Source organism: Crotalus tigris, unplaced genomic scaffold, assembly GCF_016545835.1.
Source record: "Crotalus tigris isolate CLP2741 ecotype Arizona unplaced genomic scaffold, ASM1654583v1 scf7180000018371.15429387391:27106975, whole genome shotgun sequence".
Classification (NCBI taxonomy): domain Eukaryota; kingdom Metazoa; phylum Chordata; class Lepidosauria; order Squamata; family Viperidae; genus Crotalus; species Crotalus tigris.
The window spans coordinates 18,284,716-18,301,309 of record NW_024096970.1 but is presented as its reverse complement, the minus strand read 5'-3'; the positions used below and the strand labels follow the sequence as shown (position 1 = coordinate 18,301,309).

At 39.6% G+C, this 16,594-nt stretch overlaps 1 protein-coding gene across 39 annotated transcripts in view; it reads left to right on the top strand.

The window, feature by feature from the left end:
- NRXN3 (neurexin 3) overlaps window positions 1-16,594 on the top strand; it is a 1,348,849-nt gene that overhangs the window by 450,860 nt on the left and 881,395 nt on the right. For all 39 annotated transcript variants that reach the window (XM_039351578.1, XM_039351582.1, XM_039351597.1 and 36 more), the window contains one exon: window positions 15,229-15,432. In XM_039351578.1, the coding sequence (XP_039207512.1) occupies window positions 15,229-15,432 (204 nt within the window). The remainder of the gene's footprint in view (window positions 1-15,228; window positions 15,433-16,594) is intronic.

The following is a 16,594-nucleotide window of genomic DNA, read 5'->3' as shown; positions in this document are numbered from 1 at the left end:
TATTTACCATGAAAAATAGGTAGGGCAGCCTGGAAAGGTCAGTGCCCTCCTTACCATATCCAAGTACTCCGAGTTTGTTGGTGATGTTAATTTTGCTCTACGAATTCATAGTGACCTAACCCTAACCCTAAGTGGAATTTTCCTCCAATGGGTTTTTCCCATTTATTTTACCATGAAAGATAGGTAGCCTAGAAACGTCAGTGCCCTCCTAACCATACGTAATGGGGTTTGTTGGCGATGTCCATTTTGTTGCACGGGATCATGGTGACCTAAACCTAACCCTAAGTGGAATTTTCCTCCAATGGGTTTTTCCCATGTATTTTACCAGAAAACATAGGTAGCCTGGAAAACTCAGTGCCCTCCTAACCATAGCCAAGTACTCTAAGTTTATTGGCGATGTCCATTTTGCTGTACGGGTTCATGGTGACCTAACCCTAACCCCAAGTCGAATTTTCCTCCAATGGGATTTTCCCATGTATTTTACCATGAAATATAGACAGGGGTGCCTAGAAAAATTACTGCTCTCCTAACCATACCCAAGCACTCTGGGTTTATTGGCGATGTCTATTTTGTTGTACAAGTTCATGGTGACCTAACCCTATCCCTAAGTGGAATTTCCCCCCAATGGGATTTTCAGATATATTTACTAGGAAACATAGGTAGGGCAGCCTATTAATGTCAGTGCCCTCCTTACCATACCCAAGTACTCTGAGTTTTGTTGGTGATGTCCGTTTTCCTCTACGAGTTAATGTTTACCTAATCCTAACCTTAAGTGGAATTTTCCTCTAATGGGATTTTGCCATGTATTTTACCAGGAAACATAGATGGGGGCAACCTAGAAAGGTCAGTGCCGTCCAAACCATACCCAAGCACTCCGAGTTTGTTGGCGATTTGTATTTTGTTGTACAAATTCATAGTGACCTAACCCTAACCCTAAGTGGAATTTTTCTTCAATGGGATTTTCAGATGTATTTACCATGAAAAATAGGTAGGGCAGCCTGGAAAGGTCAGTGCCCTCCTTACCATATCCAAGTACTCCGAGTTTGTTGGTGATGTTAATTTTGCTCTACGAATTCATAGTGACCTAACCCTAACCCTAAGTGGAATTTTTCTCCAGTGAGCTTTTCCCATTTATTTTACCATGAAAAATAGGGTAGCCTGTAAACGTCAATACCCTCCTAACCATACCTAAGTGTGTTTATTGCCGATGTCCATTTTGTTGTATGAGTTCCTAGTGACCTAATCCTAACCCTAATTGGAATTTTCTTCTCATAGGATTTTCCCATGTATTTTACCAGGAAACATAGGGTAGCCTAAAAAAGTCAGTTCCCTCCTAACCATAACCAACCACTTCGAGTTTGTTTGCGATGTCCATTTAGCTGTACGAGTTCATGGTGACCTAACCCTAACTCTAAGTGGAATTTTCCTCCAATGGGATTTTCAGATGTATTTACCAGGAAAATAGGTAGGGCAGCCTAGAAATGTCAGTGCCCTCCTTACCATATCCAAGTACTCCCAGTTTGTTGGTGATGTTAATTTTGCTCTACGAATTCATAGTGACCTAACCCTTACCCTAAGTGGAATTTTCCTCCAATGGGTTTTTCCCATTTATTTTACCATGAAAGATATTGTAGCCTAGAAACGTCAGTGCCCTCCTAACCATACGTAATGGGGTTTGTTGGCGATGTCCATTTTGTTGCACGGGATCATGGGGACCTAAACCTAACCCTAAGTGGAATTTTCCTCCAATGGGTTTTTCCCATGTATTTTACCAGAAAACATAGGTAGCCTGGAAAACTTAGTGCCCTCCTAACCATAGCCAAGTACTCTAAGTTTATTGGCGATGTCCATTTTGCTGTACGGGTTCATGGTGACCTAACCCTAACCCCAAGTCGAATTTTCCTCCAATGGGATTTTACCATGTATTTTACCATGAAATATAGACAGGGGTGCCTAGAAAAATTAGTGCTCTCCTAACCATACCCAAGCACTCTGGGTTTATTGGCGATGTCTATTTTGTTGTACGAGTTCATGGTGACCTAACCCTATCCCTAAGTGGAATTTCCCCCCAATGGGATTTTCAGATATATTTACTAGGAAACATAGGTAGGGCAGCCTATTAAAGTCAGTGCCCTCCTTACCATACCCAAGTACTCTGAGTTTTGTTGGTGATGTCCGTTTTCCTCTACGAGTTAATGTTTATCTAATCCTAACCTTAAGTGGAATTTTCCTCTAATGGGATTTTGCCATGTATTTTACCAGGAAACATAGATGGGGGCAACCGAGAAAGGTCAGTGCCGTCCAAACCATACCCAAGCACTCCGAGTTTGTTGGCGATTTGTATTTTGTTGTACAAATTCATAGTGACCTAACCCTAACCCTAAGTGGAATTTTTCTTCAATGGGATTTTCAGATGTATTTACCATGAAAAATAGGTAGGGCAGCCTGGAAAGGTCAGTGCCCTCCTTACCATATCCAAGTACTCCGAGTTTGTTGGTGATGTTAATTTTGCTCTACGAATTCATAGTGACCTAACCCTAACCCTAAGTGGAATTTTCCTCCAATGGGTTTTTCCCATTTATTTTACCATGAAAGATAGGTAGCCTAGAAACGTCAGTGCCCTCCTAACCATACGTAATGGGGTTTGTTGGCGATGTCCATTTTGTTGCACGGGATCATGGTGACCTAAACCTAACCCTAAGTGGAATTTTCCTCCAATGGGTTTTTCCCATGTATTTTACCAGAAAACATAGGTAGCCTGGAAAACTCAGTGCCCTCCTAACCATAGCCAAGTACTCTAAGTTTATTGGCGATGTCCATTTTGCTGTACGGGTTCATGGTGACCTAACCCTAACCCCAAGTCGAATTTTCCTCCAATGGGATTTTCCCATGTATTTTACCATGAAATATAGACAGGGGTGCCTAGAAAAATTAGTGCTCTCCTAACCATACCCAAGCACTCTGGGTTTATTGGCGATGTCTATTTTGTTGTACGAGTTCATGGTGACCTAACCCTCTCCCTAAGTGGAATTTCCCCCCAATGGGATTTTCAGATATATTTACTAGGAAACATAGGTAGGGCAGCCTATTAAAGTCAGTGCCCTCCTTACCATACCCAAGTACTCTGAGTTTTGTTGGTGATGTCCGTTTTCCTCTACGAGTTAATGTTTACCTAATCCTAACCTTAAGTGGAATTTTCCTCTAATGGGATTTTGCCATGTATTTTACCAGGAAACATAGATGGGGGCAACCGAGAAAGGTCAGTGCCATCCAAACCATACTCAAGCACTCCGGGTTTGTTGGCGATTTGTATTTTGTTGTACAAATTCATAGTGACCTAACCCTAACCCTAAGTGGAATTTTTCTTCAATGGGATTTTCAGATGTATTTACCATGAAAAATAGGTAGGGCAGCCTGGAAAGGTCAGTGCCCTCCTTACCATATCCAAGTACTCCGAGTTTGTTGGTGATGTTAATTTTGCTCTACGAATTCATAGTGACCTAACCCTAACCCTAAGTGGAATTTTTCTCCAGTGAGCTTTTCCCATTTATTTTACCATGAAAAATAGGGTAGCCTGTAAACGTCAATACCCTCCTAACCCTACCTAAGTGTGTTTATTGCCGATGTCCATTTTGTTGTATGAGTTCCTAGTGACCTAATCCTAACCCTAATTGGAATTTTCTTCTCATAGGATTTTCCCATGTATTTTACCAGGAAACATAGGGTAGCCTAAAAAAGTCAGTTCCCTCCTAACCATAACCAACCAATTCGAGTTTGTTTGCGATGTCCATTTAGCTGTATGAGTTCATGGTGACCTAACCCTAACTCTAAGTGGAATTTTCCTCCAATGGGATTTTCAGATGTATTTACCAGGAAAATAGGTAGGGCAGCCTAGAAATGTCAGTGCCCTCCTTACCATATCCAAGTACTCCCAGTTTGTTGGTGATGTTAATTTTGCTCTACGAATTCATAGTGACCTAACCCTTACCCTAAGTGGAATTTTCCTCCAATGGGTTTTTCCCATTTATTTTACCATGAAAGATATTGTAGCCTAGAAACGTCAGTGCCCTCCTAACCATACGTAATGGGGTTTGTTGGCGATGTCCATTTTGTTGCACGGGATCATGGGGACCTAAACCTAACCCTAAGTGGAATTTTCCTCCAATGGGTTTTTCCCATGTATTTTACCAGAAAACATAGGTAGCCTGGAAAACTTAGTGCCCTCCTAACCATAGCCAAGTACTCTAAGTTTATTGGCGATGTCCATTTTGCTGTACGGGTTCATGGTGACCTAACCCTAACCCCAAGTCGAATTTTACTCCAATGGGATTTTCCCATGTATTTTACCATGAAATATAGACAGGGGTGCCTAGAAAAATTAGTGCTCTCCTAACCATACCCAAGCACTCTGGGTTTATTGGCGATTTCTATTTTGTTGTACGAGTTCATGGTGACCTAACCCTATCCCTAAGTGGAATTTCCCCCCAATGGGATTTTCAGATATATTTACTAGGAAACATAGGTAGGGCAGCCTATTAAAGTCAGTGCCCTCCTTACCATACCCACGTACTCTGAGTTTTGTTGGTGATGTCCATTTTCCTCTACGAGTTAATGTTTACCTAATCCTAACCTTAAGTGGAATTTTCCTCTAATGGGATTTTGCCATGTATTTTACCAGGAAACATAGATGGGGGCAACCGAGAAAGTTCAGTGCCGTCCAAACCATACCCAAGCACTCCGAGTTTGTTGGCGATTTGTATTTTGTTGTACAAATTCATAGTGACCTAACCCTAACCCTAAGTGGAATATTTCTTCAATGGGATTTTCAGATGTATTTACCATGAAAAATAGGTAGGGCAGCCTGGAAAGGTCAGTGCCCTCCTTACCATATCCAAGTACTCCGAGGTTGTTGGTGATGTTAATTTTGCTCTACGAATTCATAGTGACCTAACCCTAACCCTAAGTGGAATTTTCCTCCAATGGGTTTTTCCCATTTATTTTACCATGAAAGATAGGTAGCCTAGAAACGTCAGTGCCCTCCTAACCATACGTAATGGGGTTTGTTGGCGATGTCCATTTTGTTGCACGGGATCATGGTGACCTAAACCTAACCCTAAGTGGAATTTTCCTCCAATGGGTTTTTCCCATGTATTTTACCAGAAAACATAGGTAGCCTTGAAAACTCAGTGCCCTCCTAACCATAGCCAAGTACTCTAAGTTTATTGGCGATGTCCATTTTGCTGTACGGGTTCATGGTGACCTAACCCTAACCCCAAGTCGAATTTTCCTCCAATGGGATTTTACCATGTATTTTACCATGAAATATAGACAGGGGTGCCTAGAAAAATTAGTGCTCTCCTAACCATACCCAAGCACTCTGGGTTTATTGGCGATGTCTATTTTGTTGTACGAGTTACATGGTGACCTAACCCTATCCCTAAGTGGAATTTCCCCCCAATGGGATTTTCAGATATATTTACTAGGAAACATAGGTAGGGCAGCCTATTAAAGTCAGTGCCCTCCTTACCATACCCAAGTACTCTGAGTTTTGTTGGTGATGTCCGTTTTCCTCTACGAGTTAATGTTTACCTAATCCTAACCTTAAGTGGAATTTTCCTCTAATGGGATTTTGCCATGTATTTTACCAGGAAACATAGATGGGGGCAACCGAGAAAGGTCAGTGCCGTCCAAACCATACCCAAGCACTCCGAGTGTGTTGGCGATTTGTATTTTGTTGTACAAATTCATAGTGACCTAACCCTAACCCTAAGTGGAATTTTTCTTCAATTGGGATTTTCAGATGTATTTACCATGAAAAATAGGTAGGGCAGCCTGGAAAGGTCAGTGCCCTCCTTACCATATCCAAGTACTCCGAGTTTGTTGGTGATGTTAATTTTGCTCTACGAATTCATAGTGACCTAACCCTAACCCTAAGTGGAATTTTCCTCCAATGGGTTTTTCCCATTTATTTTACCATGAAAGATAGGTAGCCTAGAAACGTCAGTGCCCTCCTAACCATACGTAATGGGGTTTGTTGGCGATGTCCATTTTGTTGCACGGGATCATGGTGACCTAAACCTAACCCTAAGTGGAATTTTCCTCCACTGGGTTTTTCCCATGTATTTTACCAGAAAACATAGGTAGCCTGGAAAACTCAGTGCCCTCCTAACCATAGCCAAGTACTCTAAGTTTATTGGCGATGTCCATTTTGCTGTACGGGTTCATGGTGACCTAACCCTAACCCCAAGTCGAATTTTCCTCCAATGGGATTTTCCCATGTATTTTACCATGAAATATAGACAGGGGTGCCTAGAAAAATTACTGCTCTCCTAACCATACCCAAGCACTCTGGGTTTATTGGCGATGTCTATTTTGTTGTACAAGTTCATGGTGACCTAACCCTATCCCTAAGTGGAATTTCCCCCCAATGGGATTTTCAGATATATTTACTAGGAAACATAGGTAGGGCAGCCTATTAATGTCAGTGCCCTCCTTACCATACCCAAGTACTCTGAGTTTTGTTGGTGATGTCCGTTTTCCTCTACGAGTTAATGTTTACCTAATCCTAACCTTAAGTGGAATTTTCCTCTAATGGGATTTTGCCATGTATTTTACCAGGAAACATAGATGGGGGCAACCGAGAAAGGTCAGTGCCGTCCAAACCATACCCAAGCACTCCGAGTTTGTTGGCGATTTGTATTTTGTTGTACAAATTCATAGTGACCTAACCCTAAGTGGAATTTTTCTTCAATGGGATTTTCAGATGTATTTACCATGAAAAATAGGTAGGGCAGCCTGGAAAGGTCAGTGCCCTCCTTACCATATCCAAGTACTCAGAGTTTGTTGGTGATGTTAATTTTGCTCTACGAATTCATAGTGACCTAACCCTAACCCTAAGTGGAATTTTCCTCCAATGGGTTTTTCCCATTTATTTTACCATGAAAGATAGGTAGCCTAGAAACGTCAGTGCCCTCCTAACCATACGTAATGGGGTTTGTTGGCGATGTCCATTTTGTTGCACGGGATCATGGTGACCTAAACCTAACCCTAAGTGGAATTTTCCTCCAATGGGTTTTTCCCATGTATTTTACCAGAAAACATAGGTAGCCTGGAAAACTCAGTGCCCTCCTAACCATAGCCAAGTACTCTAAGTTTATTGGCGATGTCCATTTTGCTGTACGGGTTCATGGTGACCTAACCCTAACCCCAAGTCGAATTTTCCTCCAATGGGATTTTCCCATGTATTTTACCATGAAATATAGACAGGGGTGCCTAGAAAAATTAGTGCTCTCCTAACCATACCCAAGCACTCTGGGTTTATTGGCGATGTCTATTTTGTTGTACGAGTTCATGGTGACCTAACCCTATCCCTAAGTGGAATTTCCCCCCAATGGGATTTTCAGATATATTGTACTAGGAAACATAGGTAGGGCAGCCTATTAAAGTCAGTGCCCTCCTTACCATACCCAAGTACTCTGAGTTTTGTTGGTGATGTCCGTTTTCCTCTACGAGTTAATGTTTACCTAATCCTACCCTTAAGTGGAATTTTCCTCTAATGGGATTTTGCCATGTATTTTACCAGGAAACATAGATGGGGGCAACCGAGAAAGGTCAGTGCCGTCCAAACCATACCAAGCACTCCGAGTTTGTTGGCGATTTGTATTTTGTTGTACAAATTCATAGTGACCTAACCCTAACCCTAAGTGGAATTTTTCTTCAATGGGATTTTCAGATGTATTTACCATGAAAAATAGATAGGGCAGCCTGGAAAGGTCAGTGCCCTCCTTACCATATCCAAGTACTCCGTTTGTTGGTGATGTTAATTTTGCTCTACGAATTCATAGTGACCTAACCCTAACACTAAGTGGAATTTTTCTCCAGTGAGCTTTTCCCATTTATTTTACCATGAAAAATAAGGGTAGCCTGTAAACGTCAATGCCCTCCTAACCATACCTAAGTGTGTTTATTGCCGATGTCCATTTTGTTGTATGAGTTCCTCGTGACCTAATCCTAACCCTAATTGGAATTTTCTTCTCATAGGATTTTCCCATGTATTTTACCAGGAAACATAGGGTAGCCTAAAAAAGTCAGTTCCCTCCTAACCATAACCAACCACTTCGAGGTTGTTTGCGATGTCCATTTAGCTGTACGAGTTCATGGTGACCTAACCCTAACTCTAAGTGGAATTTTCCTCCAATGGGATTTTCAGATGTATTTACTAGGAAAATAGGTAGGGCAGCCTAGAAAATGTCAGTGCCCTCCTTACCATATCCGAAGTACTCCCAGTTTGTTGGTTGATGTTAATTTTGCTCTACGAATTCATAGTGACCTAACCCTAACTCTAAGTGGAATTTTCCTCCAATGGGTTTTTCCCATTTATTTTACCATGAAAAAGATAGGCTAGCCTAAAAACGTCAGTGCTCTCCTAACGATACGTAATGGGGTTTGTTGGCGATGTCCATTTTGATGTACGAGTTCATGGTGAGCTAACCCTAATCCTAAGTGGATTTTCCCCGCAATGGGATTTTCAGACGTATTTACCAGGAAACATAGGTAGGGCAGCCTAGAAAAGTTTGTTGGTGATGTCAGTTTTGCTTTACGAGTTAATGTTGACCTAACCCTAACCGTAAGTGGAACTTTCCTCTATTGGGATTTTCCCATGTATTTTACCAGGAAACATAGATGGGGCAGCCGAGAAAGGTCAGTGCCCTCCTAACCATACCCAAGCACTCCGGGTTTCTTGGCGATGTCTATTTTGTTATACGAATTCATGGTGACCTAACCCTAACCCTAAGTGGAATTTTCCTGTAATGGAATTTTCAGATGTATTTACCAGGAAATATAGGTAGGGCAGCCTAGACATGTCAGTGCCCTCCTAACCATACCCAAGCACTCCGGGTTTGTGGCGATGTCTATTTTGTTGTACGTGTTCATGGTGACCTAACCCTAAGTGGAATTTTCCTCCAATGGGATTTTCCCATGTATTTTACCAGGCTACTTAGGTAGGGCAGCCTAGAAAAGTAAGTGCCCTCCTTACCATAGCCAAGTACTCCGAGTTTGTTGGTGATGTTAATTTTGCTCTACGAATTCTTAGTGACCTAACCCTAACCCTAAGTGGAATTTTCCTCCAATGGGTTTTTCCCATTTATTTTACCATGAAACATAGGGTAGCCTAGAAAAGTCTGTGCCCTCCTAACCATACCCAAGCGGGTTGTTGGAGTTGTCCATTTTGTTGTGTGTGTTCATGGTGACCTAATCCTAACCCTAAGTGGAATTTTCTTCCATTAGGATTTTCCCATGCATTTTACCAGGAAACATAGGGTAGCCTAGAAAGGTCAATGCCCTCCTAACCATAGCCACGCACTCCGGGTTTGTTGGTGATGTCTATTTTGTTGTATGAGTTCATGGTGACCTAACCCTAACCCTAAGTGGAATTTCTCCCCAATGGGATTTTCAGATGTATTTCACCATGAAATATAGATAGGGCTGCCTAGAATAGTCAGTGCCCTCCTAACCATACCCAAGCACTCTGTGTTTGTTGGCGATGTCCATTTTGCTGTACGGGTTCATGGTGACCTAACCCTAACCCTAAGTGGAATTTCCTCCCAATGGGATTTTCAGATGTATTTGCCAGGAAACATAGGTAGGGCAGCCTAGAAAAGTCAGTCCCCTCCTTACCATACCCAAGTACTTCGAGTTTGTTGGTGATGTCAATTTTGCTCTACGAGTTAATGTTGACCTATACCTAACCCTAAGTCGAATTTTCTTCTAATGGGATTTTTCCATGTATTTTACCAGGAAAAATAGATAGTTCAGACTAGATATGTTAATGCATTCCTAATGATACCCAAGCACTCTGGGTTTGTTGATGATGTCCATTTTGCTGTGCAAGTTCATGCTGACCTCACCCTAACCCTAAGTGGAATTTTCCTTTTATGGGATTTTCCAATGTATTTTACCAGGAAACATAGATAGGGCAGCCTAGAATAGTCAGTGCCCTCCTAACTATACCCAAGCACTCCGGGTTTGGTGGCAATGTCCATTTTGCTCTACGAGTTTATGGTGACCTAAACCTAACCCTAAGTTGGAATTTTCCTCCAATGGGATTTTCCGATGTATTTTACCAGGAAACATAGATAGGGTAGCTAGAAAAGTCATTGGTCTCCTAACCATACCCAAACACTCCAAATTTGTTGGCGATATCCCTTTTACTCTTTGCGTTCATGGTGAGTTAACCCTAACTTAATTGGAATTTTACTTGAATGGGATTTTCCCAGGCATTTTATCAGGAAACGTAGATAGGGGAGCCTAGAAAAATCAGTGCACTCTTAACCATACCTAAGCAGTCCAAATTTTTTGGCAATGTCCAATTGTTTGAGTTCATGCTGACCTAACCCTAACACCAAGTGTTTTTTCTTTGTTTGTGTGTGTAGTTTCTGGTAATGTTTTTGTCTTTCTTAGTTGTCTATTGATCACTGTGTCATTAAATTTTAAAAATTTTGGGAAGATTCATTTAAATCATACCTTTCCTTATCCTTGTAAGCAATTTCAAGCTGATACACAATTGTTTTTATTATTGTTTACCTTAAAATTAAAATGATCAACATTCAAGGCAATCTATGCATTCTGTCACTGACCAATAGGAAAGTGGGGGAAAAAAGCATCTTCCGAGTGCCATGCCTATCTCCCAACCTTGGGAGGGAGGAAGGAAGGAGGGAAGGAAGGAAGAATAGAAGGAGCTACAAAATCTGCAAGACGCAAAAATCCCATCTGTTTGCACAGTTCAAAAGAGTAAAGAAATGTTAATCTAAATTAATTGTGCAGGATGGAGAGAGAGGGCAAGGGTCAAAGTGATCGAACTTTGAAGGAGATAATGTCCCATCCCAAATGCTATTGAGCTCTTCACTTCTATAGGAAAACCAGGTTTAGCATAATAAACTGCAGTTGAGTAGATCAAGGAAACCAATCCCGATCCATGGACAGTTCCACATCAAGGTCTTGTTCAATTCCCCTGAGATCACGTGTCCTTTTTACAGTTTCACAGCCTAGTATAACTGAATTTCCAGTTCACTTTGGTATGCCTGAAGTTGTTACAAACTTTCTGTGAAGTTTGTGGAAAAGTAGTTTCATGATTTAAGGAAACTCTAGGAAATGCTTGGATTTTTCTTTTCCAGACAGACAAAAAAATAAATGCAAGCTGAAGGAAGTAATTTACTTTCTCTTTCATGTAAAATGGGTTGAGGTGTGTGGTTGTGTGTTTTTGTTTGTGTGTATATTATGGCTGATAATGCAGGACCTGCTGCAGTTTGTTCTTTGTTCTCATTGTGGTTAAGAAGTGTGGTGAAGATAACTGTGGGTCATATTCAGACTGTCTTAACATTTTAGAGAGGAAAACGTGAAAGGAACCTATACTGGATTTATTATTTCAAGTTGCTTATTTTCTATTATATAAATTTATATCAGCCTTCATATATTTCATAATAATTGGGAACTTTTGGAATTGATTTGCAATTTCAGCACATCTGTGGGGGGCACCAATTGGGTAAGCTTATATCATTTGGATTTCTCTGGATTCTCTGAAATTAGTCCTAAGTTTCTAATGCTATTTGTATTGTTTTTCTCTTTAAGGAAAAGCCAATATTTCCAAAGTTCTTGCTGATTACAAAATGCTTCTACCATGCAATATATCCTATTGTACCTAAAGAAGGGAATTATTTGATCCCTCTTATGCAGGTTAATTCATTTATTCTCTGACAACATTCCCTTTGCTAACTCTGACACTTATCAGCAATGTATGCATATGCACACACTAGCACAGAAACTATTTCATGCAAGTCACATTTGAACTAAAGGTGTCAGAAAGTGCCATTTCATGCTTAACTGCACAGTCTAATAGAATCCAAAGCAAAACCAAGTAGGTCTCTGTGTTTCTATTCAGTACATGCAACAAATAAGTTTATGTCTAATATGAGAACATTGGGTTCCACCAGCATCTGGAAGTAGCATTATTAAACTTACTGCACTTTGTTTACCACAACTGGAACATAGCTTTTCCAACAACCTGGAATAACACTCACATGTCAAGAAATCTGATCCTGCATCCTATCCACCCTGATTACTTTATTGCTATCAAGTTGGTGTCAACAATAGGCAATTACATGACATAACATCTGCAGGATGTTCCTTGATAGCAGTGTTCCAATATCTTAGGGGTTGCCACAAAGAAGAGGGAGTCAAGCTATTCTCCAAAGCACCTCAAGGCAGGACAAGAAGCAATGGATGGAAACTAACCAAAGAGAAAAGCAACCTAGAACTAAGGAGAAATTTCCTGACAGTTGGAAAATTTAATCAGTGGAACAACCTGCCTCTGGAAGTTGTGAATGATCCAACACTGGAAGTTTTTAAGAAGAGATTTGTCTGAAATGGTATAGGGTTTCCTGCCTGAGCAGGGAGTTGGACTAGATGACCTCCAAGGTCCCTCCCAACTACTACTACTACTACTACTATTACTACTAGTTATCATTATCATTATTATGGATCATCGCACAGTCAGCCAGATGATCAGACAGGATTTGGCATTTTGTCTACCTATCAAGTCCTTACCAAGGACCAGGGATAGGCAGATGTGGATATTTGATGGTATTATAGATATCGTCGCAGGATGGAAGCAGTTCCTAGTAAGGCCACCTTTTGCAATTGACTAATGGCACATTTGTCAATGCCAATGGTGTTCAAGTGGTGCTCCAGTTGTTTTGGGATTGCACCCAAGGCACCTATTACTATTGGTACTACCCTTGCTTGCTTTTGCCACAGTCTTTCTATTTCTATGTAGGTCTTTGTATTTTATTAACTTCTCCAGTTCTTTCTCATCTATTCTGCTGTCTCCAGGCACTGCCACAGCCACTATCCAGACTTTTTTGTCTTTCTTATAGACAATTATTAAGTCCAGGGTGTTATGTTGCAGGTGCTTGTCTGTTTGAATTCTGAAGTCCCAGAGCAGTTTAATTTTATCATTTTCTATGACTTTCTCTATTTTATGATTCCACCAGTTCTTGCTTACAGGCAAATGATATTTCTTGCAGATCTTCCAATGCACCATTGTTGTACTTTGTCATGCCGGTGCTTGTAGTCAGTCTGTGCGATCTTCTTGCAGCAGCTTACCAGGTGGTTTACTCTTTCTTCAGCTTCTTTGCTTAGGCAGCACTTACTGTCTGTTGCTGTCTTCTCAATTTTGACTTTATATGCATTTGTCCTTAAGGCTTGGTCTTGTGCAGCTAGAATTAGTCCTTCAGTCTCTTTCTTCAATTTTCCTGCTTTTAGCCATTGCCAGGTCTTGTTATTATCTGCTTTCCCAGCTATTTGTTTTAATGTACTGGCCATGTATTGGTTTGTCTTCCCATGACTCTATTCTGTTCTTCATTTGGTCTTTCTTGTAGGCCAGTTTGGTCTCTCCAGTAGTCAGTAAGCCTTCCTGATATACTAATTTCAGTGCATCTTCATCATTGTTCTTCAGATATTCTTCCAAAGCCATTTTTTCTTCTTCAACCATCTGATGTACTTGTAGCATTCCACGTCCACCTATTTGCTTTGGTAGATAAAGTCTGTCAATGTCACTGTGTGGATGAAGGGCATGATTCATTGTCATTATTTTTCTGGTCTTCCTATCCATTGCTTTTAGTTCTGCTTGAATCCAGTCCACCATTCCTGCTGTATATCTAATAGCTGGAATTGCCCAGGTGTTGATTGCCTTTATGGTATTTCCTCCATTGAGTTTAGACTTTAAGATCTTCTTCACTCTCTTGATGTATTCACCTCTAATCTTTTTCTTGACTTCAGTGTGCTTGATGTTGTCAGCTTAAAGGATACCCATCTTAATGTTATTTTCGTGGTGCATCTTGATTCCTTCAGTTTTCACTATGTATATATATATATGAAATAAGAGTGAACACCAGGGAAGTTAAAACTATAAAAAGTTTAATTAAGAAACGCCAAACTTTTACTTGAACTTTTTATAGTTTTAACTTCCCTGGTGTTCACTCTTATTTCAAATATGGATATACCCAGGGTTCACATTTTTAATGCTATTACTAATATATATATACTACTACTACTACTACTACTACTACTACTATTACTATTCTGAAGGGTTATCTGTTTCTAGCCTGGATTTTTAGTCCTCCTACCAATCCATCTGTTATTGTTGTGTTTGAGTCCACTTTGCTGCTGGTTGTACTTTTTTGTTCCACTTTTCCCAACATTATGGACTTCTAAGAGGACATGGATCTTCATAAATGCTTCCAAATATGAATTATTAGAATTGGGTACCTTATTTGATTCTTGCCACCTAATTATAAGGAAACAATGAACTTGAATGTTGTCTTGGTTTGATCATTATCATGACTAAACAAACAAAATGATGCTCCAACTGATCAGTAAAGAACTGAACTTGAGTTGAATTATAGATAGTTGTTGAATTGCAGATTGTTGTACTGTGGAAATGGTTCCACTGTCTCTGACAGAGTAGGTTAGCAGTCTTGACTCTCCATCTTCATTTATCGCTGGATGTGCAAGTGGAAAGTTAGGCAAAGAGTATGTTTGCATATTTAAGCTTAATATACTAAGTATCACTGTTTGAATTGGTCAGATTTAACAAGTTGTTCTGGGTACACGTTTTGAATATACTTTACATTAAACTATGCTTTGAAAATGTCTAAACTTATAGTTGATATAAATATGCCAATTAGTCAATTAATCAATTAAAATAAAGTTAGCAATTGCTACATAAATAAATATTATGAAACCATGATATCTGAAAACATTCTCTACTCAAGTTAATGTATCATGTTACTAAGATCTTAATGTGATGCCCTTTTCAAGGAATTCTGCCAATAAAACAATGTAGATTGCTTCAAGGGGAATTACATTATGTTTCTGTATTGATTGCCATGTAGTCACTGGTATTACCTTTTCTCTAATAAAATTTTATACTGTTATTTTTCTACTGTTCTGAGGTAATTTTACTCTTAATATTTTCAACTGAATATACAATACCCAGGGAACTTTTGTTATTTGAATAATACAATGAAATAATAATGCTGAAAATCTGAATCACTTTCATGCAATAATTAAATAATGTATCTAAAAGTATTAAATAATTAGTAATCCTCCAAGATTTGAAATGCCTAACATTATTGTAATTTGTTGTATTGATCTTTTTCTTTTCTTCAGAGGCCTCTGTCCTGAGTTATGATGGCAGCATGTATATGAAAATTGTTATGCCTATGGTCATGCATACAGAGGCTGAGGATGTGTCCTTCCGCTTCATGTCCCAGCGTGCATATGGTCTACTGATGGCCACAACATCACGTGATTCAGCTGATACATTACGGCTTGAGCTAGATGGAGGCCGGGTTAAACTCATGGTCAATCTAGGTATTGTGGCAAAGTCCCCCCCCCCAATCACTTGGCTTTTAATTTCAGCTTGTTTTGTTTTCTTGTCTGTCTCCCTTCCATCCTCCCCCACCTTTGATCTGGTTGAGTTGAATTATAACTCTGCTAAAGTATTTTTTGTAACAATATTAATCATGGAGAACTTCTCCAGCCATCCCTGCATGCAGATTTTATGTTGCTTCCTGGTTATGGATAATGTGTTTTGTTTTTAAGTCTTTTTTAAAGCTTCCTTTCTTGTTCTTAAACTGGTTAGTTTTGTATAAGACATGCTGTTTGGTCCATCTTTTGATCAACCACATCCTCATTGAACCAGCCTCTCTGCTACTATTCAAAATAGTCAAAAATAAGTTATGATGGCAATGATAGAGCTATAGGTGAAATTGCTATCTTTTAACAAGCTAGGATTTTATATATCAAACATACGGGTGTCATCTATGCTGCCCTCTGAGATTAAGAACAAGATTAATCTTTAATTTCAGGCTTAAAAATGTGCCCATTTCAAAAAATCACCAACAGAAAGTAACTTATAAATAAATATAAGTTAATTCATTTGAGGAAATATCCAGAAATCTTCTTTTGCCCAGTCCTGTCTTCAGAAAGTCCAATAGAAATGCATTTCTGTTAGACCTCTTAGATAGAGTTGTTATCTTTTCATTCAGTGTTCTTAACTCAAGGGGAATGGAAGAATTTGGGATAGAGATCTCTTCTCTTTCCTCTGGTACAATATTGTTTCAATTGGTTATTTTTTACCTTCAAGATTTTAATTTGAGGAATTTCATAGAATTAGTTTCCTGCAAAATAAATGGTTTTATTTGCTGCTCAAAAATGGATCACTATAAAGAAGAGACAGTGAGACATGATATAGTTAATATTCCAAAAGGCTAAAATGTTCACCTTTTGTTCTCTTGTAGTTCTCTGCTTTAAAAAGAAACCAAGAGTTCTAGCTGGTGTTACTGCTTCACATTCTGCAGTGTTTACTTGAAAAACTGTGTTATAGCCTCAGAATTTCTGTCAGCTTTTCTGATGTTGGATTTATGACTTAGTACCTCTGATTTTCCAAAACATCTAAGTACAAAATATCAAGATGGGGTGCTTTGAGGCCCATGACCTTCCAAGTATGTATCATACATTGCTTGGAAAAACT